Source organism: Muntiacus reevesi, chromosome 14 (genome assembly GCF_963930625.1).
Source record: "Muntiacus reevesi chromosome 14, mMunRee1.1, whole genome shotgun sequence".
Taxonomy (NCBI): Eukaryota; Metazoa; Chordata; class Mammalia; order Artiodactyla; family Cervidae; genus Muntiacus; species Muntiacus reevesi.
The window spans coordinates 63389506-63414668 of record NC_089262.1 but is presented as its reverse complement, the minus strand read 5'-3'; the positions used below and the strand labels follow the sequence as shown (position 1 = coordinate 63414668).

General features: G+C 53.4%; 1 protein-coding gene across 2 annotated transcripts in view; it reads left to right on the top strand.

Annotated features, from left to right (window-relative positions):
• The window catches only part of ERGIC1 (endoplasmic reticulum-golgi intermediate compartment 1), a 112246-nt gene that overhangs the window by 57838 nt on the left and 29245 nt on the right, over nt 1-25163 (top strand). For both annotated transcript variants that reach the window (XM_065905764.1, XM_065905763.1), the window contains exons 3-5: nt 2566-2638; nt 13122-13216; nt 17325-17449. In XM_065905764.1, coding sequence (XP_065761836.1) covers nt 2566-2638; nt 13122-13216; nt 17325-17449 — 293 coding nt within the window. The remainder of the gene's footprint in view (nt 1-2565; nt 2639-13121; nt 13217-17324; nt 17450-25163) is intronic.

Genomic DNA, 25163 nt, shown 5'->3' with positions numbered 1-25163 from the left:
CAGGACACAGGACTGTAAGGGCAGCACTGCTGGGCAGGGGCTGTGGGTCGGGAGTGAGAAGCAGACTCACATGGTGTGCCTTTTTCTGCAGATTGATGATTTTTCTTGCCCTGTGTCTGGGTGTGGGTCTGGGGCTTGGTGGGCACTCTGGGGTGTCCCTGTGCCATCCTGCTCTTGGGGTCTGAGATCTCAGGGTCCTTTTCTTAGGGCACTGGCTCCAGAACGGTCGGGTTTCAGCCCCCCACCCTGCCCCTGCCTGCCACCCGGTGTGTTCGGGGTCAGAGTCTTCCGCTCTCTGAGCCTTCCTTTTTACACCCTCTGCGAGGGCTTGCGCCCTCTGTCACATGGCAGCGTGACGTGATATGTGTCTGTTAACGTTCCCACAACATGACATGTGTTAGGGACCCCTCAGACACTTGTTCTACACCTTCTTCCCTCCGAACACATCTTTGCCTGTTCGTTTTGCCATGAACAGATGATGCAGTAGTCATGATGCTTCTGATGATTAAGGCCTGGCTTCAGCATCCATCAGGATGGCTTGGTCCACCTGGTGCTGGCTGTCGAGAGTGTAGTAGGTGGGACTGACCTCTGAGAACTTTTTTCCTTAGTGGGAAACTGAGGGTCAACCCATTTGTCAAATCACCTTCCTGAAAGCAGCAAACCCACCAGGGTCTCCCTGATGAAGATCCTAAAATGAGCTAATGCTCGCACCGTTATCACCTGCCAGGCACCGTTTGAAGCCGTGTCTGTGTTGTGGAAATTCTCAAGCAGTCCCGTAAGGCAGGTGTTACTACCGGTGCTGTTTTGCAGATGAAGAAACAGCGAGAGAGGTTGAGTAATTTGCCCAGAGACACACAGCACGTGAGTAGCAGGCACACTGTGGCAGCCCTTGCCCATGACACATCTCTGTGATTCACTCTGATGAGGCGCACTGAGCCCGTGTTCTATATTTTGGGGGTTGCCTCCCTGCCTTCCACAAAACCTGTTATCACCTTCTCTACACCCAGTCCCAGGCCAGACACTGGAGTTGTGGAGTTTTTGCCTTCCGAGTTATCAAACTAGTGAGAGGCAGGGCTGCAGATAATGAGTAACATGTGGAAGGTGTTCAAATGGAGGCTGGTAGCATAGAGGAAGGAGGGACCAGTTCCACCTCCAAGGGCTGGAGGAGCTTCCCACCAGAAGGGACATTTGAGTTGGGCTTCAACCTGGGAGGATGAGTAGGCGTTCTCCCGGCAGAGATGGTGACCAAGGAGGAGGTACCTTCCAGACAGAGGGTCCTCACATTTAGGGGCCAGTGCATGGCCTGGGGACGCTGCTGGGAGTTGGGGCTGGAGAAGAATTGAGGGCCAGCCCCAGGGGTGCTTGTTACGTCCTGCCCCAAGGAGTGACCGCAGGGTCACAGGTCCCAGCCTCCCCGGGGGCCAGGCAGGCGAGACAAACATGAGTGACGTGGGACGACCCTGGCGCTCCATCCCACTCCCTGCGTTTCAGACTCGTAGGACCCTTGGTCACCCCCACGGAGAGCCTTCTCTGGAAGCGCGGCTCTGGGTGTCCTCAGTTCTCACCTCTGGTGGGAACTCGGGCCCGTTGATGAGCCCACAGCAGGCAGGGAGAGATGGCAGTGGACACCCTGCCTCAGCCTTGGAATCTGGGTGGCAGGAGGGAATGCTGAGGCCTGAGGCAAACTGGCGAGCTCAGACCACCCCCTCGTGGGAACAGAGCTCGATTGTTCCGGAACAGCCAGAAATCTGGGCTGTAATGTGACATCTCCACATTGTTCGATGTCGAGGCCAAGGTTTTTTCTTGGTTTGCTGTTATTTTGGCTGCGGTGGGTCTTCACTGGGGCGCACAGGCTTTCCCCTGTTACAGTGTGTGGGCTTCGTTTTCCCACGTCACGTGAGATCTTAGATCCTGGACCAGTGATCGAACCTGCATCCCCTGCATCGGAAGGTGGATTCTTTACCACTGAACCACCAGGGAAGTCCCTCCGAGTGTTACTACGTACATCCGTTGAGCCGAACAGAACACATCTGTGGGCCACTGATTTGCAGCTGTCATTTTGTAACTGATGTCTGTGTTAAAATGTTCTTGTGGAAAGAAGCTGGGCTGGCCCCTCCGAGGACTGGCACTGGCCCTTGGCCCGTAGGAAACCAGGCTGCACTGCAGGAAGGAAGCGGCGGGTGAGGACGGAAGCGCCATCCGCCGCTCCCCATCTCTTGCCTTACTGCCTGACCCCTCTCTCCACTCCCACCCATCCCCCTCCACGGAAAAACTGTCTTCCATGGAATCAGTCGCTGGCGCCGGAAAGGTTGGGGGCCGCTGCCTTGGAGGATCTGCCCAAATCGGGGCCTCTGTCCCCACGGGAGGGTCAGATCAGCCGGAGGTGGCCTCCCTTTGTGGGAGGGGGGCTGCTTCACGTGTGGGCCGAGAGGTGGAAGGGGCTCTGGGGGGACCTGTGGGCCTCTGTCCCCCTCCCTGTAGGCAGCTTCTGTCTGCGGGCGGGTGGGGCCCCCTCCTGTCGGCGCCCAGCACCGCTTAACTGGGCATCTATGTCGTTTCTTTCAGTCTCCATCTGCTGCTGCCTCTTCATCCTCTTCCTCTTCCTCTCGGAGCTCACCGGATTCATAACCACAGAAATGTAAGTTATATCCCCCCCGGGGGGGGTCATTCCAGAGGTCCCGGGGACCCCAGACAAGAAGAGGGAGGGGCTTGACAAAGGAGAGAAACCTCCGAACCTTCTGCTTCCCGGTGTCAAAGCCTGTGGCATCAGTTCCTCCTCTGTTTCCTAAAGAGTTTTAAAGCCAGAGTGAAAACTAATGTCGCTTTGTTGAAGCCGAAGAGAAAACTTTGATTTCCTTCTGGGGTCTGGATGGTGCCTCCTGGGTCCGCAGAGGAGCAGAAATCATTTGCTCATGTTTGCCGTCTCTGCGTTTGGCCAGTGGGCTTTTTTCCCTCTGAGTCATCACAGGGTCATTTGATGTTAGAGCTGGAAGAATTCAGAGGAAAAAAAGAGGGCAGCTCTCTACCCACGTGGAGGCAAGGCTCTGACATCAGAGGGCAGCCGCTCCACCACGTCCCCTCCCCTGTCCTGAGCCCACACTGCATGAGGAGTCCGCGTGGGCTTCCTGGCAGTGATTGACGCATTGTGAATGCATCCCGGATTCCTAGAATCATCTGTTGTCTAGATAACCCAGTAAATCCTCTGGGGCCTGTGTAACATCGAATGCCATTGGAATTATTCAGTCACGGCCTCATCAGATGCCCCTCCAAGATGAATTAGACCCAGAAGCTTCCTGCCTTAACCTCTGGCTTCTAGACCTCTTCATTTCAATGTTTACGACCCAGAAAGTCATCACGGGGGTGGGCTGTGGCCACCCACTCACCTGTCCAACACTGGAATTCTCTTTTTCACTCATGGAATTGCCTGGTGTCCTGTGCCTCCCCGTCAGCCACAAGACAGTAGGAGACGGGGAAGCATAGCTGCACAGCCCAGAATGGTCCTTGGTGCAGCCGTCCCTGCTGTTCATCTGCAGACATCCCTGGGATGCAGTTGTCCCCCTTTACAGATGAGGAAACTGAGCCTCAGAGAGGCCAGGTGACCTCCCCACGGTCCCGCCTCTCCCCCCACCCCTCCGCCACAACTCGCTTCTGAATATAGCTTTCTGCCCTCCTCTGATGTGGGAGACTTTGTCTTCCTTGTCTCTCTGATGCTGTTGGTAGCCCTGATGGCACCACAGCCCCAGGGCCACATGAAGTAGTGGAAAGACTGGACGAGGCCGTGGGAGATCCGGGGTCAGGCCAGCTGCTTTGTGATGCTGGACAAAGTGCCACCCCTCTCTGGGTCCTGGTGTTGCTGGCCCAACAGGGGAGGGCGCACCAGAATCCAGGCACCCTTCCAGGCTCAAGGAGCTTGTCTCCTTCCTAAGACATGGCTCCTTGACCAGGCAGGGGTCAGACAGAGCACTTTGTTCCCCCCAGAACGGACTCCGTCCTAGCCAAGTGTGTATCTTTGGGCCACTGGATATTTCACGGATCATCCCATCATGATTTGGAGGTAGAAGCAGGGAGAGCAGCCAGAAATTGAGACCTGCTGGCGTTACGAAGGATCTACTGCGTGCCAGGCACACCCCACTCCCTGGGACAGGGGCTGCTGTGCAGACTGCTCATGTTCTAGATGAGGTGAGAAGGGATCCCCACGTGGCAGGAGGCAGCCCTGACCGTGTCCCAGGTGCCAGGTGCAAGGCTTTACGTATTGCAGGCAGGGATGCTGGCAAGTGCAAAGGCCCTGAGGCAGGGGTTTCCCAGTGTGCGTATAGAGAGCGGGTGTGGATAGAGCAAAGTGAGCGAAAGGTAGAGCAGAATGTGGAGCAGGTGGCCGCTGTGCACTGCTGTGGATCAGTGCGGATCACCCTTGGTCCTGACCCCAGAAGTCTGGGGTTAGGTCTGCCTGGCTCACTCCTGTGTGGCTGCATGCTCAAGAGGAGTCAAAGATGCAGGCAGTGGATACAGACGGTCAACAGGCAAAAAAAAAAAAAGAATGTGTCAGTCAGTGATAAGGGCTCTGAAGAAAAAAGCAGGATGGGAGATAAGGAAGGTATGTGGTGTTTCTTGAGATTTTAGCAAGATTATTTACCTACAAGGAGCTTAATATAGTGCCTTATGTGCTTTAATATCAGTAGATCCATATCCCTTCAGGCATTTATTCATTTCATATTTCTTCCCTGTGTAACAGAAAAAAGCAGTGTGTGTAAGGAGTGCTCGTGACTGTTCGTTTCTTTGTCCCTTCCCTTGGGTTAAGAACAGGCCTCCCGCGCCTTCTGCCAAAATCCTGAGGGGCAGTTCCTTCAGCTGATCGTCCGCTTTGCCCATAGTGAGGTAGGGCGCCCAGCAGGTGCGTTTGGTCGTCAGAGCCGGTGACTGCGGCAGGAGGAACCTGCGGCCGTGTGCAAGCCGGCCAGCTCGCCCGCTTACCGGAGCGGGGCCCCCACCACTCTGGCCCGGTCCCCTTTCCGGGACGTCCTCTTCTTGGCTCCTGGGGGCATGCTGGACACTCTGGCCCCACCACGTCCCTGGACAGGAGGAAACATGAGGGGTGAGGGGCAGAATCTAAACCCGAGGGCCCATTCGCTCAGTGCTTGCCTTGCGTCCAGTTCTGGGCTAATGAGCACCGCCCGCGGGGAGAGAGGGAGGGCAGGGCCATAAGAGGAGAGGCCTATCGGGGCCAGAGGCTCCGTCCATGATGATGCAGTGACCCTAGTGCCTCCTTTCTCTCTGGCCTCGTGCCCAAGGAGCAGGAGCTGCCCAGAGGGCGTTCTCAGGGGCGAGGACTCCACGGAACATTCCAGAGGAGTAGGAGTTGTGCCTTGGGGTCCTTCCTCTCTCAGAAGCTTCTCTGACTGCCCCGGCACCCAGGAAGCCCTGCTGGTCCCGGAAGGACTAGGGGTCACAGTTCTTTTCCTTTGCGGGATGGCTGGCCCTCCCTGGCAGCTTGGTGACCACAGCGGATCAGCCTCCCCATTCCCCACCATGAAATTGTAACCCAAGGAGATGAGGTCACCGCTGGTGGATCAACATCGCTCCAGCACTGGCCTGTGGTTATCAGTGACTTAAGAGGTTATTCTGGCCCAGCCCGGTGGAGAGGGAGACCTGTTTGTCTGCGTGGTTGGACTTTGACCTGGCCATTAATTATCCGTGGGAAAGCGGCCCTGTGGGGTGCCCGGAGGCTCTGTGTTCGCAGGGGAATGGCACCCTGTCCTCAGAGGACACGGCCACAGTACATTCCAGCCTTTGACTGCCCAGGCTCTGGCTCCTCTCCATTATTAACTTGATGAGGATTTATAATTTAAAAAATGTGGTCACTGGATCTCTCCATTGATCAATTATAGCTTAATACAACTCATCATACTTTCCAGTTTTGAATTATAGTGGGTGACCATGTGCTGGCCACCTAAGTCAGCACTTTACAATGCTCATCTCTCTTAATGGTCGCAGAACCCCTGGCGCCAAGTACAGCTGTTGGCATCAGTCTCACTTTATAGCTGGGGAAACTGAGGCACCAGGAGGCTAAAACCACAGCGAGGTATGTTAGTGAGCAATCTGAGTGAGAACCAGTCCAGGCCTGTCTGAGGGCAAAGCCTAGACTTGGTACCAGGCCCCTGTATCCTGCTCTTTTCTGTTCAGAGCATTTTGGAGCCCCAGGGATGTGGGAACTCCTGTTTTTTGGTAGGAGTTGTTCCCTGAGATACTTGCATGCTCCATTCTAGGGGCAAGGTGGCTGCACAGGCAGGCGGCCCTTGCCCACCGAGTTGGAACTTGGGCATTCCCCTGAATAATTGGGCCTTATCCTCACACGCAGGCCCCTAGTGGGGTGGCCAGTAGCTTGGCCAGGAGGAGGGGTTGGATGGCTCCCTAGGAGCCCAGGTTACCCACTCTGAGGTCTGGATTGGGAGCCCAAGCTGGGTAGAGAGCCATGGTCGCCCCTTGGAGGAGCAGTGGGAGGCCTGAAGGCTTCTGAGCAGAATGATGGGATCAGGTTTGTGCCTTGGAAAGATCACCTCTTGCAAAGATGGGTGTGGGACGAGGTGACCCTGGAGGCCAAGGCCTGGTAAGAGGGGCTGAATGATGACCCAGGACAGAGGGGCTGAGGGTCCCAGGGCGATGGCTGTGGGGAAAGGGGCGGGGGCAGGACTAGGTGGCTGGAAAAAGATGCTTTCTGGACATCTGCCTAGTAGGTCATAGATGGACTTGCCCCTGGAACTGTCAGGATTTCAAACTCAGGGTCCCAGAGAGCTTGCCTGCATAACCCCATCCCTCTCCCACCACTCCCACTGAAAAAAGATGCTTTCTGGACATCTGCCTAATAGGTCATAGATGGACTTGCCCCTGGAACTGTCAGGATTTCAAACTCAGGGTCCCAGAGAGCTTGCCTGCATAACCCCATCCCTCTCCCACCACTCCCACCCCAGGCGCTTACTGCGAGCCTCACTGCTGTGTAAGTTTCCATTAAATCAAATGATTAAGCATGGAGGTCAGCGACTTTGGGCAGGAATCCGAAGTATTCAAGTACTTTGCTAAAAGCAAATAAAATTGTTTTCTGTAGATGTCATCGGACTCACGTCTCAGCCTAGGATTTCAAGGCCCTCTGTTAACATTCCACTTACCCTCCCCTGCCCATACCTCACCAGTCCCTCTCCTCCTCTCTCCCTACGTGGCCGCTGCTCACTGACTGACCCCCATGCTGTCCGGCGTCCCCCACCTGGCGTGTGCCTCACCCCAGCAGAGGTCGTGAGCATGCGTTTTCTGCTGCCGGTTCAGGGAGCCCTTGTCGGGGCTGGGGGCGGGGAGCAGATGCTGAAGCCCACCAAGGGGCGAAGGGAGCGATGACAAAGGGCGGGGCAAAAGGGAGTGGACCCCTTACCCCTCCATGCCCGGGAGGTGCTTGGGCCAGGGGTGGGGTGAGGTGGGTTGGGCGTCTGGAGTTCATCAGAAAGATGGTGGCCCCTGCATCACAGACCTCCGTGGGAGCCACCTGCCTTTCGGTCTTTCATTGATCCGTCCCATCCAGTGGAATGCGGTAGAAAGAGTATGGCTCTGGGCACCAGTGGCTCCAGCTTCAGCTTCTGCCTCTGGTTTCCCAGCTGTGTGATCTTGGCCAGTCCTTTATCTATCTTGCTCTGAGCCCAGTTTCATCCTTGTGAAAAGAGAACAGTAACCCCTATTAAATGCTTGTGTGCCATGAGTATTAAACGAGCTAGTATGTGTGAAAGGCCCCAGCGTAGTGCCTGGCACCAGCTGGGTACCCAGAACTGGGACATCTCCTTGAATTAGCAAGGCCAGCTTTTGTGCGGGCCTTAGAATATACCAGGGCTTCCCAGGTGGATCAGTGGTAAAGAATCCTCCTGCCAGTGTAGGAGGTGTGGGTTAAATCCCTGGGGCGGGAAGATCCCCTGGGGTAGGACATGGCAACCCACTCTAGTATTCTTGTCTGGAAAATTTCATGGACAGAGAGGCCTGGCGGGTTACAGTCCGTGGGGTCTCAGAGTCGGACCCGACTGAGCGACTAAGCACCGCAGAATGCCAGGGGCCGCCGCGCTCTCACACACACGTTTATTCCTCTCAACAAGGCTGTGAAGTGGATCCTGTCGCTGTCCCTGGGCCTTTGAACTCAGTGAACATTACGATGCTAACAGTAAGCGTAGTGGACATTCACTGGGCGTGTATGATTTTCTAAGGTTGTGTCCCCGTTTTCCATCTGGGAAAACAGTGGGTGAAGAAGGAAGCCCCTTGTAGAAGATCAGCCCGTGGGTGGCAGAGCTAGGAGCTGAACCCCGGGAGCCTGGAGGTCTGTCGCGCAGTCTTGCTGTCTCTGCCCGGCAGGGCCTGTGCTCTGTGCCAGCCCCTCAGACGCAGGAGTGACCCACACCGCTTGTCCAGGGCAGCCCGCCGCTTTACGCCGACCCTCAAACACGCCTGTGAAGTCGCTGGAGCCGCCGGCCCTCTTTTTCTCCTTTTCTCCCTCCCTTTCCTTTTTTCTCTCCTTCTTTTTATCAAGGTACGCGTGTAACATAGAGTGGCCTGTCGGAGTCAGTCTAGCCGGTAGCGGTTAGCTTGGCTTGGCAGGCGCCCGTGATCGGTGCTGGGGGCAGGCCTGCAGCCTGGCAGGCGGTGGCAGCAGCCCAGGGTCCCTGGAACATTCTCCCTGGGTGTGAAAGGCGGCTGTGCTGACCTCATCAGCGGGCGGACAGGTGACTGAGCCGTGTTTATCCTGCAGCCCTGGGCCCTTCAGGAAGGCGCCTGGGAGCAGCCAGCCCCAGTCTTATGTAACCAGGCTGGCCCCCAGCTCTCAGGCCAGTGAGTTTCCCAGCCCCTCCCCAGTCCTTCGGCCCCTTTGTCCAGGGGCGGCACTTCAGCCCCTGGGAGAGGCCTCCTGGAGCCTCAGGGGTGAGCTCACCTTGGCGCCACACCTGGGCTGCACCTCGCTCTGCGCTGAGGTCACCTCCGGAGGATTGCCAGGGGGTGACATCATCCCACAGGCCGTCAGCGACAGGCAGCGGCCCCGTCTCCCAGGTGAGTCGCTTCAAGGAAGAGTCTTACGAAGCTGAGAAGGGAAGCGGAGGGCTCTTCCTCTGTGATGTTCTGTTAATCACCCAGAGATCTTGTTACTCAGCAACCCTGTGGGGCTGTGAATTATAGAAATGGGGCGCTGAAGGCTTGAGAAGGAGCATTTGGCTGTGAGCAAGTTAGCCTTCCTCCAGCGTAAGCTCCGTGGTCCTGATCGCTCCCCTGCCAGTGGCTCACTTGTTCCTCCTGATCGCTCACGTGGGCCAAGCCCAGCCCCGTCCTCTGTCTCACACCTGGCGGCTTCAGAGGGCCAGGCCCCTTCAGTTCCTCCTTTGACCCTGGATGCTGAGGGCGGGAGGGAGGGCAGGCAGTGTGAGCCCTGAAGAGGCTGGTGGAAGGCAGACCTGACTTGGGGCTCCACCTTGACTGACTCTTTTTGGGGAAGGGGCTCACCTTCTCTGAGCCTCAGTTTCCTGGTTCTGAAACGGAAATCAAGGACCCCCTGGTGGTCCAGTGGTTAGGACTCCACACTTCCACTTCAGGAGTTACAGGTCAGGGAACTAAGATTCCACATGCCGCGTGACATGGCCCAAAAAGAGAATAAAATGGAGATCAGGGTGTTTCCCCGGAGCAGATGGGATAACGTGAATGTGTGTAGACCTGTTTGGGCCTCTCCTGGCTCCCTGGGCTGCAGGCTGCTTAGAGAAGGCTAAGCTGGCTCTGTTGCTCTCTCATCTCTGAGCACGTCCTGTGACTCCCAAGGAAACAGGCCGCAGGTATCTTTCCGAGCCTACCTTTTCTCGTTAATTGAGCATCAGCGACATTACACTAGGAGCTAGGGACACAAAGACAGGGTCTTAGTAAAAATGAAGTGCCTTTGCCCCAGCCTGACTCGTTCTTTCCCAAAGAAGTCATCATTCACAAGGCTGTCTTTAGAATCCAGTTGTTTGGAGCCAACAGTCCTTTATGTTATAGCCAATGACAGGACCCACAGGGCCTGACTTATGTTTAAAATAACCACAACCCAGCTGCCTCGCGCACTGTCCATTAGGCTGGTCTCTAGAGCTGGTGCTGTCTCACTGGGGAGTGACCTGGAATCAGAGGTGGGCTTCAGCTGCAGCCGCCTGGTGTCCACTCAGCACCTCCTCGAGGATATCTCCGAGTGGCCTTGAGCTCGGCTCAGCCGTAGGGAACTTGGTATTTTTCCTTCCCTAGTAGTCCTGGGCTCCCTCTCTCAGGGGCTCCCAGCCTAACACGTGGTTCCCGAAAGAAACATGGCCATCTGCTAACATGCCTCCCTCCACCCACCCCCACACCCTGTCCATTGGCGAGTCCTGGCTGCCCCACGCCCGGTACCCTGCGTCCCTCCCTCCTCTTCATCTTCCTGGACACTGGCTACAGGCTGCCACCTCTGACCACAGCAGCAGCCTCCCGGGTCTCCCTGGTGCACGGGGACCCCCTGGGGCATCCTCGAATCTGCCCGACGGATCCTGTCAAGGTGCCAGCCAGACCACACTGCTGTGCTTGGGATCTAGTCTGAAGGCCTCATGGAGCCTCGTGCCCGCCTAACCTGGTCTCTGCCCCTTCTCCGACTGCACCACGCCCATTTCCCTTTGCTTTGCAGCCATGGCGACCTTCATGCATTTCCCCAAATGACCCCTGCCCTCCCTTCTTCCAGGTTTCTGCACAGGTTGTCCCGACGACCCTCCCTCCCTCTTTGCCAGGAGAGCCTCCTCATCCTTCAGACCTCATCTCTCACCTCCTCAGACACCTTCCCAGCTCACCCTCCCCAGGGGTCCATCACCCCGTGAGTCCCTCCTGCAGCACCCCGAAGCGTTCCATCAAAGCAGTCATCTTAGTTGGGGTGACGTGTTTATTTAGGAGGCAAACAGTGTCTCAGCTCAGTGAAGGCAGTTGTTGGTGGTTCAGTTACTAAGTCGTGTCTGACTCTGCGAGCCCACATGCCAGTCTGTCCTTCACTGTCTCCTGGAATTTGTTCAAACTAATGTCTATTGAGTTGGTGATGCCATCCAGCTATGCCATCCAGCCATCTCATCATCTGTTGCCCCCTTCTCCTCCTGCCCTCTATCTTTCCCAACATCAGGGTCCTTTCCAATGAGTAGGCTCTTTGGATCAGGTGGCCAGAGTATTGGAGCTTCAGCATCAGTTCTTCCAATGAATATTCCGGGTTGATTTCCTTTAGGAGTGACTGGTTTGATCTCCTTGACTCCCAAGAGTCTTTTCCAGCACCACAGTTCAAGAGCATCAGTTCTTTGGCACTCAGCCTTCTTTACGGTCCAACTCTCCCGACTGTACATGACTACTGGAAAAATCATAGCTTTGCCTATATGGGCTTTTGTCGGCAAATTGGCTTTTTAATACACTGTCTAGGTTGTCATAGCTTTTCTTCCGAGGAGCAAATGTAAATGAAGGCAGGGACCTTGTCTATCTGATTCCTCACTCTCTCTAGTGCTTAACAGGTAGTACATGCTCAAAAAGTATTTGTTGAAGGATTTCCCTTAAGGGTTCAGTGGCTAAGACTTCATGCTTCCAATGCAGGGCACCCAGGTTCAATCCCTGGTCAGGGAACTGAGTCCCACATGCCACAACTAAGGTTTCTCATGCCACAGCTGAAGATCCCACCTGCTGCAACAAAGATCAAATATCCCGAGTGCTGCATCTAGGACCTGGCGCAGCCAAATCAATAAGTAAACACTTTTAAATAAAAGAAGAGCTGGTGATCAAATAGGTCAGCACACACTGAACATTTAGCATCTTGCTCGCAGGTCCCAGTGTGGTACTGTTGTCCCCGCAGCAAGGAGGCCTAGCTGTCCATGGAGTGATCTGCCCCACGCTGTGCCTCCCCCGCCCCACCCAGACACGCAGGTCCCTGTCCCCAAAAGCAGCAAGTATGTTACCTTACAAAGGTAAAAGGAACTTTACAGATGTGATTACGTCAAGGGTCTGGAGACAGGAGATGATCTGACGTTATCGGGCAGATGGAATCACGAGAGTCCTCACAAGAGGGACAGAGGAGATCAGAGAGAAGAGCAGCTCCCCTGTGGCTGGCACAGAAGGGGGAGGAAGGAGCCAGGAGCCCAGGCCTCTGGAAGCTGGAAACGGATTCTCCCCAGAAGTACAGCCCCACAGACCCATCTCAGACGTCTGACCTCCAGAAGTATGAGAATAGATGTGTGTTGTTTTAACCCTTTAGGTTTGTGATAATGTGTAACAGCAGCCACAGGAAGGTGACCTGTGTGCTAGTCACATCTTGGAGGTGGTGCCTGGCCCAGGGCCTTGTGAGAGCTGGGGAGAGGATGAGTGCCCAGAGACCCCCAACTTGAGCGGGTCAGGGGAGCTCAGAGAGGAGGGAGTCTGGACCTGTGTGCCTGTCGGTGTCAGGCCCTGAGCCCTAGTACGGTCTGATTTCACATTTAAGTGTTCAGGACACCCCATGAACAGTGGGTGGGGGTACCCCTGTTTAATCAATGGGTTCACAGAGGTGAAGTTATCTACCTGAGTTCCATAGAGAAGTGGCACGATCACAAGTGGAAAATGAATCATCTGACTCTGAAAGCCATGCTCTTTCCATCATTCTGTCCAGTCCCCTTCCCCTCCTTCCGAGTGGTGAGGCCTGAATTTGGAGGGTGCCATGGAGATGGGCTGTAATTCCCAAAGTGGTTCCCTTGGTGGAGAATCCACCAGCAATGCAGGAGACTGCCTACAGCACAGGAGACCCGGGTTCGGTCCCTGGGTCAGGAAGATCTCCTGGAGAAGGAAATGGCAATCCACTCCAATATTCTAGCCTGGAAAACCCCATGGACAGAGGAGCCTGGTGGGCTCCGATCCACAGGGTCACAGAAGTTGGACACGACGTCGCAACTAAGCCACAACCACATATGGGATGCCCAGCTCCCCTGAGCCCGGGCAGGCCCAGGCTTCCCCCAGCTGGGAGTCCAGGTCGTCAGAGCCACGGTCACCAAGTGCAGTGTCCCTGGCTGTCCCCTGCAGCCAGGATGAGTCCCCCATCTCATCGAGGCTCCCGCATGTGTCTCCCGCAGTGTGAACGAGCTGTATGTCGATGACCCGGACAAGGACAGCGGGGGCAAGATTGACGTCAGTCTGAACATCAGTCTCCCCAACTTGCACTGCGAATGTGAGTATTCCCAGCACCCCTCTGCTCCGCAAGACACCAGCTGTAGACAGTGCTGGTGTGTGCGGAAATGGTGAGGTAAGTCGGGACGGCAGGTGGATGGCAAGCGGACAGTGAGCAGCAGGAACCTCTCCCTCCCTGCTTTTAGTGGGGAGGGTGTCGTGCCACGTGCATGCGCTTGGAGGTTTCTGGGAATTAAAAACTACATTTAAAAAAAAAACAAAAAAAAAACTACATTTAAGAAACTGCCAACAATTTACCTCTAGGGAGTAGCCAGGTTGAGGTAGGGGTAGGGTGTCTCTGAGGTCAGGTTCCCAAGAAGCAAAGCCTAGATGTTTTGTCAGTGATTGAGTTGAGAGAGGGCTCCCAGGAGGAACCTGTAAGGGCGTGAGGGAGGTGAGACGCCAGGCAGAGGTGTGTGTTCGGCTGACGTCTGATTGCAGCCTGATCCCACGGGGAGCTGTGGCGTGTGAATGACGTCATGGTTTGTCCCGCCTGGCAGCAAGGGGGGCTGGCCTCTTGTTATCCATGTCCTTGACTGATGGCTGCAGAGTGGTATGCGGGGAGGGCTGGAGGCCACGTAACCTCCCAGGCAATCCAAGGCATGGAGACCTGCAGCTACCCAGGAGGCGTCACCTGGGACAGGGTGAGCGCAGAGTTGTTAGCCACAGGAAACATCCCCTTCTACTTTGCACTCCTTTATGTGTCTGGGTGGGGGGCTTTTGTTTGTTTTTGTTTTTTTAGTATATGTGCTGCCAAAGGGAGCACTTTAAAAAAAAAATTGTTTCAAAACCAAGAGAATGAATTAACCTGTATAAAATCAAGCTCTTTGGGATTCTGGTTTAGGGATCAGATTCTAGCTCCTTTGCTTGCTAAAACTGTGTGGCCCTGGCTAAGGTGACCCCTCCAAGCCTCATTTCATCAACTGCAAAACAGGCATAGTGCTATCTCTTTAAAAAAAATACTATTTATTTATGGCTGTGCTGGATCGTCATTGCTGCGCTCGGGTTCCGTCTCCTTGTGGACAGCGGGGCTACTTGCTGGCTGTGGTGCATGGCTTTCATTGCAGTGGCTTCTCCCATTTTAGTGCACAGGCTCCAGATGCACAGGCTTCAGTAGTTGAGGCCCCCGGGCTCTAGAGCTCAGGCTCAGTAGTTGAGGCACACGGGCTTCAATTGTCCCTCAACATGTGGGATCCTCCCAGACCAGGGACTGAACCCATGTCCCCTGCATTGGCAGGCGGATTCTTTACCACTGGTCCCCCAGGGAAGCCCAGCATAGTTTTGTCTCTGGCTTGTTGTTGGAGGCTCTGAGGAGCTGGTTCCTAGATCTGTTCTTGAGCAGGCTGGGTTTCCAGCTGCCCCTCTGCCCCAGCCTGGCACTGACCCCATGCAGACCCTCCACCTCCTCCCACTCACTCCCTTCCTCCTGAAGGGCAGACTGTTGGGTGGGTCTGTGGCAGAGATAGGGAGAGATTCAGCCCTGTTATTGCTTTTGGTGAGAATTACATCACAGTGTTGAATCCACAGTGGGCCCCGAGCCAGGGAACCTGTTGAAATGGGTTGGTTTTATTTTTATTTTTTCTCTTTCTCTCAGAAAAATACTTGGTCTGGCAGCTTCTCATTCGGGAGTTGGCCATGTCTCTGGAACAAGGAAATTCTTAGGCCGAGGACTGGGACCAGCAGGGCAGGGGTGGGAGGAGAGGTGGTTCTAGGCTGGGTTCCAGCCCAGGAGGGGCTGAGCGACCTCAAGCTGCTGGTTACGCTGACCCCGGAGCCCTCCCCACCCCTCCAGAGCCCCACACTCAGACTTTCCTTTAAGGAACTTCAGATTTGTGTTATAGAAAAAAAAAAAAAAAATGCATGCTCATCATTGTATCTTTGGAAAATCCAGCGCAGCAGAGAGAGATGAAATCGCCCATAATTCCACCCCCGATGACAACATCAGTTGACATTTGACGCCGCTCCATCTGGTTGGCCTTCCATTCCCTATGCTTCTGAACATGGCTGAGATCATGCTGCCTGTGCAGTCTCATATCCTGCTTTCAGAAATAATATTTTTCTGTTACACAACTAATACAGGGACACCTTTTAAAAAAAAGATATGAGTTCAAAATACAGAAATAACATTAAAAAAAAGTAAAAGAAACAAGTTCATTCCACATGCCAGCCACCTGGAGGAATCCTCCTCCCACCCCTGTGTGTCTGTCTGTCTGTCTGCAGACATAGGTTATGCTTGATGGTGGTTTTGTTTTTTAACATAATTGGGACCAAACTGCAGGGGACCTTTCTGAGATTTCTTGTTTTTTCCATTTGTATCTTGGGGCTCTTATATTACTCATAATATTGGTAAAATAAGCACAGCTGCCGTTGATTCAGCCCTTGCTCAGGGCCAGGGCCTGTCCGGAATCCCTGGGTTGAGTGAGCGCACAGAGGTGAGAGGGGTTCTCGCAGAGTGGCCAGAGTCTGGATCCAGACTCTGTGGGTTTCCATCCAAGCGCCATTGTTTCGTAGCTGTGAGATCCCAGGCAACTTACTTAACCTCTCTGTGCCTCAGTGTCCCCTAGTTTAGTGTGGGTCTGATGATAATATCTTCCCCGCAGGGATGTTCAGAGGATGTCTTTTCATGGAGAAGGCACTTACTTGGAAGAGGGTCTAGCCCATAGTCAGTTCTGTTTTAACTTGTTTTAGTCATCACAAGCCTAGGAGGCACAGAGAGGTTGGCTAACTTGCGCGAGGTGCCGTGGCCAGCAGGGGCAGAGCCGGGAGCCCCAGGCAGGACGGGACACCCCAGCGCTCAGGCTGCCTCCCCGCGTGTGGGCTGAGCTCTCTCCTCGCCCCCGCCGCACAGCGTCCTGGAGGGGCTGTGCCGCTGACCAGTCCCCCGCTGGCGGGCAGCTGGGTTGCTTCCCGTCGTCATGATTCCAAACCGGGTTGCCCAGAGCCTTGCATCTCGTCTCGATTCCCGTGCGTCTGGGGGATGAGCTCCCCAGGGGTGGAACTGCTGAGTCAAACGGAGACCTGCTTGCGTTTCCTTTAATCCGAACATTACGACATCAGCCTTTCCCACATTCTACAGACCCGGGAGCGTCATTTTTAATAGTGCATCACACTCCCTTCTGTGGATGGGCCCTCTTGTCCTTCCGTCCCCCATTGAGGAATACAGGGTTCTTCCCATTTTTCCTTTTTTTAGGAAAAAATAGTCGGCTCACTGAAAATTGCTTCCAGCTGCTCTTTCTCTGTATCACAACCTGCTTTCTTAGCTTTCCTGTCAAGGCCGTCTCTGCAATTCCAAAGTTTACAGGGGCCCCGCGCCTGCTGCTTCGACCATCTCAGGGAATAGAGTTGGCCTGAGCCTGCCCATTCTGCAGATTGGGAAGCTGAGTCTTAGTAGGTGATGGAGAGTCACATTGGAGCCAGGACCAGGACCCCAGGCCCCAGGTTTCCCCCGTGTGCTGAGGAACTCAGAAAAGTGCCCATGCTCCTAGAGTGCAGGATCAGGTAAAGGAAGGTGTGAGTTGTGAATGAATGACTGCCTGAGCCTGAACGATGCCCAGGGGACGCGGAGACCGAGATATAGTAAGTGGTGACACCCGTTGAGTACTTGCCACCTGCTGAGCACTAGGCCCATTGTAAGCATTTTAAACACATATTGATTATCTGACCCTTGTGATTCTCCAAGGAAGCTTTCATGATTATCCCTACCCCTCCTCTCCCCATTTACAGGGAAGGAAACCAAGACATGAGAGGTGAAGTGCCTTAGCCAAGGTCGCAAGCTGGTAAAAGGCCAGACCAGGATTAAGACACCTTCTAAGCCTGGCCCTCCGCTGCCCCCCTGCAGCCTGGAGGCTAGTAGAGTCCTCACCCCTGCACCCTTAGCTGCTGCCTCCCCCGGCTCTCTAGCTGGCCCTGGTAGTGGCAGGGGGCAGGAACGCTGTGTGCTGCCTCACTCTGGCTCCAGCCTCCCCTTTCTCCTCCTCTCTGAGACTCTAGACTGCGGCCCTTGTGAGCTCCTGGGTGGCTGGGGGCCCTGCCTGGCCATCCGGTGGATGCATGAGGGGTCCCTGTTTCTCTGGGTGTTCGTGACTCTTCTCTCCTTGCCCTCCCTGCAGTGGTCGGGCTCGACATCCAGGATGAGATGGGCAGGCATGAAGTGGGGCACATCGACAACTCGATGAAGATCCCGCTGAACAACGGGGTGGGCTGCCGCTTCGAGGGGCAGTTCAGCATCAACAAGGTAGGAGACCTGCCTGGGCCCCTCTCGCCTGTTCCCCCTCCGCACCGTCCCCTTCCTCCCTGGAAACCGGATGGTGGAGCTGGGCACCCACTCGCCCTCCCTCCCCAGGCCCCTGGCAAGCTCAGGACCCGCGTCTAGGTACCTGGCCGTTCTTGCTGAGAATCTTGAGTGGGGGTTTCAGGCTCCCTGAGGTTTGGAGCCCCAGCTGGCCGGTTGAGGAAGGAGCTATTCTTCTTCCCAGTGTGGAAGGAGGGAGTGGTGAGAAGTTGGTGGGATTGGCAGCCCTGAGCCTGAGTGTGCATCCTTGCCCTGCCCTCTCTTGGCCAAGCAAAGGTCTCCAGGTCGTTCGGGCCATCTTAACCTCAGTTTTTAAATCTTTGAGCTGAGGATGTGATGATAATAATACTATGACACCATTCACTCCACAAAGTCTTCCTGATGAGTAAATGAGCTGTTATAGATTCATTCATTCAGAGCACTTCCATGGAGCACCTGCTGTGTTCCAGGGTGGGCTGTCCGCTCTGGGCAGTGCCTGGACTAGGGGGGCAGTGTTCCTGCCCTGGCAGGGCTTCTGTTCTAGTGGAGGAGGGCAGACAGCGTGCAAACTAAAGAGCGTTTCAGTGGGTGTTAATTGCTGTGATGAGGAGTGAGGCAGGGGAAGAGTGAGAGGGGATGGGCTTGAAAATACCTGGTCAGCTCCAAAGGGCTATTCAGGTATTGATGCTGTTCTGTCGCTGAAACCAGAAACTTCAGATCCTAAGTTAAAGGTGTCAACACAGTGCATTTGGGAAAGTCGGGGAACCCCGGAGGCGGCCAGCACTCTTCTGGGCTTTTGATGTGTTATTGCAGTGGAGCAACAACGATGAGGGGGCGCCTTTTTACACATGAGGAACCTGAGACCCAGAGAGGTTAAATATCTCAGCCAAGGTTGCACAGCTGTCTCCATGTCCCCCTGCTCTCCTTCCCAGCCACAGACAGACTGAGCCCCTGGCTTTTTTTCATGGTGCCATCTTCACAGGGCACACGGACTTCTCTAGTTGTGCAGGCTCTAGTTCTGTGCACGGGCTCCGGAGTGCAGTGCCTCAGTAGTCGAAGCATGTGGGATCTTAGTTCCCCGACCAGGGATCAAACCCAAGTCCCCTGCATTGGAAAGTGGGTTCTTAACCACTGGACCGTCAGGGGAGCTGTTGAGCCTCGATTTCTGCCTGCCCTCCTGCAGCCTCTGCTCAGATGCCCTTCTCCCCGCCATCTCAGTCAGAGGCTGCAGACTCACTGACCACACCCAGCCCCAAAACAAGTTACATGTGCCCTGTAAGAGCGTTCGGATCCGTCAGAGCCAATATCAAAGCCTGAGCGTCCAGATCTCTGGCTTTTACTTTACTTTTTTAATAAAGTTTTTATTATTAAAAAATTTCAAATATGTTATGCATCTGAATTTTAAAGAGTAGACTCAGGTTTTTCTATTAAATGGTAGTTTTAGTGATATAGAATTCTATTATTTTCTGTTGACTAATCATGATACAAATGGTATTAAGTGAATGATAGTTACATAATCACAATAGTAAAAGATGTTTATCGGTTTTCACAATCAATACCCAGACAAAAAACAAAAGATAATTACGATTGCAAGCCATAACGGGAACATGATTAACCTAACAATATAAAATAATTACATACAATTGGGAGGTTAAGTAGAGTGAAGTGGCAAGTAGAACTGCATACATGAACATGCTCTCATCTACTCAGCCAGTCTATGATTTTGGTTGGTACACTAAACCCATTTACAGTTAAGGTGATTATCATACATATGATTCTGTTATCATTTCCTTAATTGTTTTGGGTTTATTTTGTGTAGGTCTTTTTCTTCTCTTGTGTTTCCTGCCTAGAGAAGTACCTTTAGTATTTGTTTTAAAGCTATTTTTTTGGTGCTGAGTTCTCTTAACTTTTGCTTGTCTGAAAAGTTTTTGATTTCTCCATCAAATCTGAACAAGAGTCTTGTTGGGTAGAGTATTCATGGTTGTAGGTTCTTCCCTTTCATCGCTTTAAATATACCATGCCATTCCCTTCTGGCTTGTTGGGTTTCTGTTGAGAAATCAACTGATAACCTGAGGGGAGTTCCCCTATATGTTATTTGTCATTTTTCACTTGTTGCTTTTAGTATTTTATCTTTGTCTCTAATTGTCGTCATTTTTGATTACTGTGTGTCTCTCTGTGTTCCTCCTATGGCTTATCCTGCCTGGAACACTCTGCTTCCTAGACTTGGTAGTGTCTGCTTCCCCATGTTAGGGAAGTTTTCAGCTGTTATTTCTTCAGATATTTTCTCAGGTCTTTTCTCTGTTTCTTCTCCTTCCAGGATCCCTATAATGCAAATGTTGGTGCATTTAATGTTGTTTCAAGGTCTCTTTGACTGTCTTCATTTTTTTTTTTTTTCATTCTTTTTTATTTATTCTGTTCTGTGGCAGTGATTTCCACCATTCTGTTCTCCAGGTCACTTATCCTTTTTTGTGCCTCAGTTATTCTGCTATTGATTCCTTCCAGTATATTGTTCATCTCTGTTTGTTTGTTCTTTAGTTCTTCTAGGTCTTTGGTAAACATTTCTTGCATCTTCTTAATCTTTGCCTCCATTCTTTTTTCAGGATCCTGGATCATCTTCACTATCATTATTCTGAATTCTTTTTCTGGAAGGTTGCATATCTTTACTTCATTTGGCTGTTTTTCTGGGGTTTTATCTTATCCCTTCATTTGGTACAAAACCCTTTGCTTTTTCACCCTGCTTTACTTTCTGTCATGTGGTTTTATTTCCAGTCACTGCGGGATTGTGGTTCTTCTTGCTTTTTCTGTCTGCCCTCTGGTAGATGAGGCTAACAGGCTTGTATAAGCTTTTTGAGGGGAGGAACTGGTGGTGAGAAAAACTGGGTCTTGCTCTGGTTGGAAGGGCCCTCCCTGCCCAGTAGAACTTTAATTCAGTTACCTGCTGATGGCTGGGGTTGCTCTCCATTCTGGTGGTTGGCCTGAGGCACAGGCTCTATGGTAGGGCTCATGGCGACCTCCAAGAGGGTCTCCGCCAAGCGACCCCTTCCCGGGCTGCTGCTCCATGCGCCCTTGTCCCCTCCGTGACCCGTTGCCCACCCTCACCTCCACAGGAGACCCTCCAGCGCTAGCAGGCAGGTCTGGTTCCGTCTTCTGTGAGGTCACTGCTCCTTCACCCTGGGTCTTGGCACACAGAAGACTTTGTGCTAAGACTGGAGGCTCTGTTTCCCCCAGTCCTGTGGAAATCCTGTAATCAAATCCCACTGGCCTTCAGAGTCAAAGTCCCTGGGGGTCCCCAGTCCCTTTGCAGAGTCCAGATTGGGAAGCCTGACATGAGGCTCAGAAGCTTCACAACAATGCCAGAACTTCTTTGGTATTATTGTTCTCCAGATTCTGAGTCGCCTACCCATGTGATTTTGTCATGATTGCACCTCTCCTCCCATCCTGTCATGGCTGCTGCTTTGTCTTTGGACACGGGTTACCTATTTCTGTGGGGTTCCAGCATCCTCCCATCAGTGGTTGTTCAGATTTCTGGCTTATAAACATCGCGCTGAGTCTCATTGGAAACAAGAACCTGGAGCTAAAGCCCCCCTTAGTGTGCCCCATTAGTGTGCCCCTTACACTGCGTGCCCCTCAGACAGCGTGGCCCCTTACGCAGCGGGCCTCCATACACAGTGGGGCCCCTTACGCAGCGGGCCCCTTACACAGCGGGGCCCTTACACTGCGGGGCCCCTTAGACAGCGGGGCCCCTTAGACAGCAGGGCCCCTCAGACAGCCTGCCCCCTTAGACACCCTGCCCCCTTACGCAGCGGGCCCCCTTACGCAGCGTGCTCCCTTACACAGCGGGGCTCTTACACAGCGGGCCCCCTGAGACAGCGGGGCCCCTTAGACAGCCGGCCCCCTTACACAGCGGGGCCCCTTAGACAGCGGGGCCCCTTAGACAGCGGGCCCCCTTACACTGCGGGGCCCCTTACACAGCAGGGCCCCTTAGACAGCGGGGCCCCTTAGACAGCCGGCCCCCTTACACAGCGGGGCCCCTTAGACAGCCGGCCCCCTTACACAGCGGGGCCCCTTACGCAGCGTGCCCCTTAGACAGCTGGCCCCCTTACACAGCGGGGCCCCTTAGACAGCGGGCCCCATTACACTGCGGGGCCCCTTACGCAGCGTGCCCCTTAGACAGCCTGCCCCCTTACACAGCGGGGCCCCTTAGACAGCCGGCCCCCTTACACAGCGGGGCCCCTTAGACAGCGGGCCCCCTTAGACAGCGGGGCCCCTTAGACAGCCGGCCCCCTTAGACAGCCTGCCCCCTTACGCAGCGTGCCCCTTAGATAGTGTGCCCCCTTAGCGTGCCCTCCTTCCTGCAGCCCCGGCTGGATGACTGGGCGGCTCAGCCCACACGCTGGGGATGACTGGACCTGTCTCTCTCTCCATGTGGCCCCTCCATGTGGATTTCTTGCATCACAGCTCCCTTCTCCTTAAATGCTAAAGCAGAGACTATCACTTCTGCCACATTTTATGGTTTAATGGGAGTTAGCTGCCAGCCCAGGTTCTACAGTGGAAATACGGAGGGACTGGGAGCTATACTCAAGGGTGTGGGTGCTGGGAGGTGTGGTTCAAGGGCTCCCTTTGTAGATCAGGTACCACACAGGGTTTTGGCTATGCCCTGTGACTTGGATTTATGGTGCGTGTGATGGGACCCATTTGAAGGTTTTAAGCAGGAAAACAGTGCAGTTGATTTATGCTTTAGAATTTCACTGCCCAGTACAGTAACCTACAGCTCCATTTAAGTTAACTTTTTAAAAATTGGGTAAAATTCAGTCCCCCAGTCTCACCTGCCTCATTGCAAGCACTCCAAAGCCACACGAGGCTAGTGGCTACCATATTAGTGCAGATATGAAACGTTTCCATCATCAGGGAATGTCCTCCTGGACAGCAGACCTTTAGAAAGATCACTTGGGCATCTACATGGAGGTAGACTGGAGGGGGCCAAGAGCAGAGGTCACAGGCGATGCTTGTGGCAGTGGTATTGGAGAGAAGGGTCCAGACCAGGGAGGTGGAGTCAACAGGACTTACTGATCACTTGGTTGTGGGTGGCAAGGGCGAGAGTGGAATCAAAGAAACCTCCTGGGCTTTTGTCTCGACAGCCAGGCCATCCCATTTTCTATGTATTGAAGCTTAGAAAAGCATGGATTCTGTGGGAGTGCAGGCTGGGACTCAGTCCATCAATTTTGGACACATGTCCTTTAGGATTCTCACTGGAGGTATTAAATTGGAAGTTGAGGGGGTGCTTCTGGAGTTCATTAGAGAGCTCTGGGCTGGAGATGTAAATGTGGGAGTCATCTAAACAGATGATGTTGGCTGTTGTGGGTCTATGTCAGCACCCCTCAAAGTGGGGTCCCCAAGTTACAACAACATGAATGGACCCAGATGGTTATCATACCAAGTGAAGTAAGTCAGAAAGAGAAAGACAAATACTGTATGATAGCACATATATGCGGAATCTAAAATATGACCCAAACTTATCTACAAAACAGGAGCAGACTCACAGATAAGAGAACGGACTTGTAGTTGCCGAGGGGCAGGGAGGGAGGGGGAGGGTGGACTGGGCGTTTAGGATTAGCAGTGAAAACTATTACAGATAGAATGGATAAACAGCAAGGTCCTGTATAGCCCAGGGACCTATATTTAATATCCTGTGATTAAACCATAATGGAAGAGGATATGAAAAAGAATGTATATATGCATAACTGAGTCACTTTGCCATGCAGCAGAAATTAATACAACTATATTAATTGTATTAATTGTTAATCAACTATATGTCAATAAGTAAATAAAGTGGGCCCCCCAGCAAGAGCAGTACCATCACCTGGAACCTGTCAGGAATGCCGATTCTCAGGCCCCACATCAGACCTACTGAATCTGTGTTGTAACAAGCCCTCCAGGGAGTCCTGATGCCACTCATGTTTGAGAATCACTGGTCTAAGCTAGATTACCTAGGGAGAGGTTGTAGAGTGCTCTAAACCTGAGGTCCACATGCGCCCCAGGATTGCAGATCAAATTCAAGGATTCTGTGGACCTGGATGGGAGAAAAAAAATGACATGTTATTTTTATAAGTGCTGAACTCCGATTCAGCACTCTCTTCTGTGCTGAATGTAGGCAATAAGCCACAGTAGCATTAGCAGCACCCGTGACCTTGTCACCAATAGAAATTGCAGTACGTATATCACATTAAAATTGTCACAGATCATTTTGAGATGCTATTTATACTCATCACAGTTTTGAAATTACCGTCATTAGTTGACTTGCAACCAGGTCTTGTTATTTGCTGCATTACTAAAGAGGCATGTGCAAATGTTTGATCTTTTTCGTTACTACTTAAAATATTATTTCTTTACTCTATGATTCTATATGTTTTAAGCACTTGAAACATTTGAAGCAATTAAAATGTAGGTGTTGGCAGACTGACAAAGGGTCCATGGCACCAAAAATATAAGAACCTAAGATCTTGATAAGGATGCAGTTTGCAGACCAATTTCTGGTGCCCACCAGCGTTTAGCAGTGGGGAGGAAAGGTAGAAGGAGCAGCCAGCTAGGTAGGAGGAAACCAGGGCTGAGCGGGCCCTGGGATCTGGAGGAGAATGTAATCAAAGAGGAGGGCTGGTGCTCCAAGGACGGGGTGGACCACGGACCCACGTGCTGCAGGGAAAGCCCCCACATGGGAGAGAACAGGACCCCTGCACAGCTGGGTTCTTGGGATGCCAGCCACAGTGGAGGACGGGCCTCGGGGATGAGGGAAGGCCAGTGGGCACAGGGCAGGGAAGTGGGTGAATGAGTGGTGGGCCAGGCTCTCGCTTCGTGTCCAGTGCCCTCTCTCTGCCCCCCTCTCTGCCTAGAGAGCGGCTGCTGCCTCACAGATCTTGACACAGGTCCCTCGGGCACCCTCCCTCCCCTCCCCCACCATCGTGGTCCTTATGTTGCTCCAGTCCTTTCCACATTCTGACTTCTTTGGACCGTTGCTTCCCCTTCCCCCAGCTCATTCATTCATGCACCCTGCTCCCGGGTTCCTACTGTGTGCCTGGCCCCACGTCTGGCCCTGGGATGCAGTGCTGGGAGAAGCGACCGAGGTCCCTGCTCTTGGAGGCACTTCTGGTCAGTTACGGGGTGACAGGCAAACCCTCAAGCCAGGGTGTCATTTCATGAAGCAGATGGGGAGAGAAGGACGTGAGTGTTACGGTGGAGGAGGCCCACTGAGATAGAGTCAGAGAGGCCTGTCTGTGGGGCGGAAAGGTGGATGAAGATGAATGAACCACACACACACACGTCCCTCTTGTGGAGGGCTCCCTGGCGAGGGGTGTGAGCACATGGGTTACACAGATATGGACACCCCAGATGGTGGGCAGGAGGCAGCACGCTTACTCAGCACCCGGGAGAGACAGGAGGACCTCCTGGGACCCAGCCCAGTGCCACACCCGCCCCAGCTTGGCAACCATGCCCAAGGCTACAGGCGGCTCCCCTCAGCAGGCTCTGATGGGTCTCCTGCTGGCTCTGGCTGAACAAGAACTTGCTCTTTGGGGTCAGACAGACCTGTGGCTGAGAATCCTAGCAACGACATTCACTGGTTAAAAGCCTAGGCAATTTTAGCCTCTCTGAGCCTCAATTTCCTCATCTGTAAGATGAGGATAGT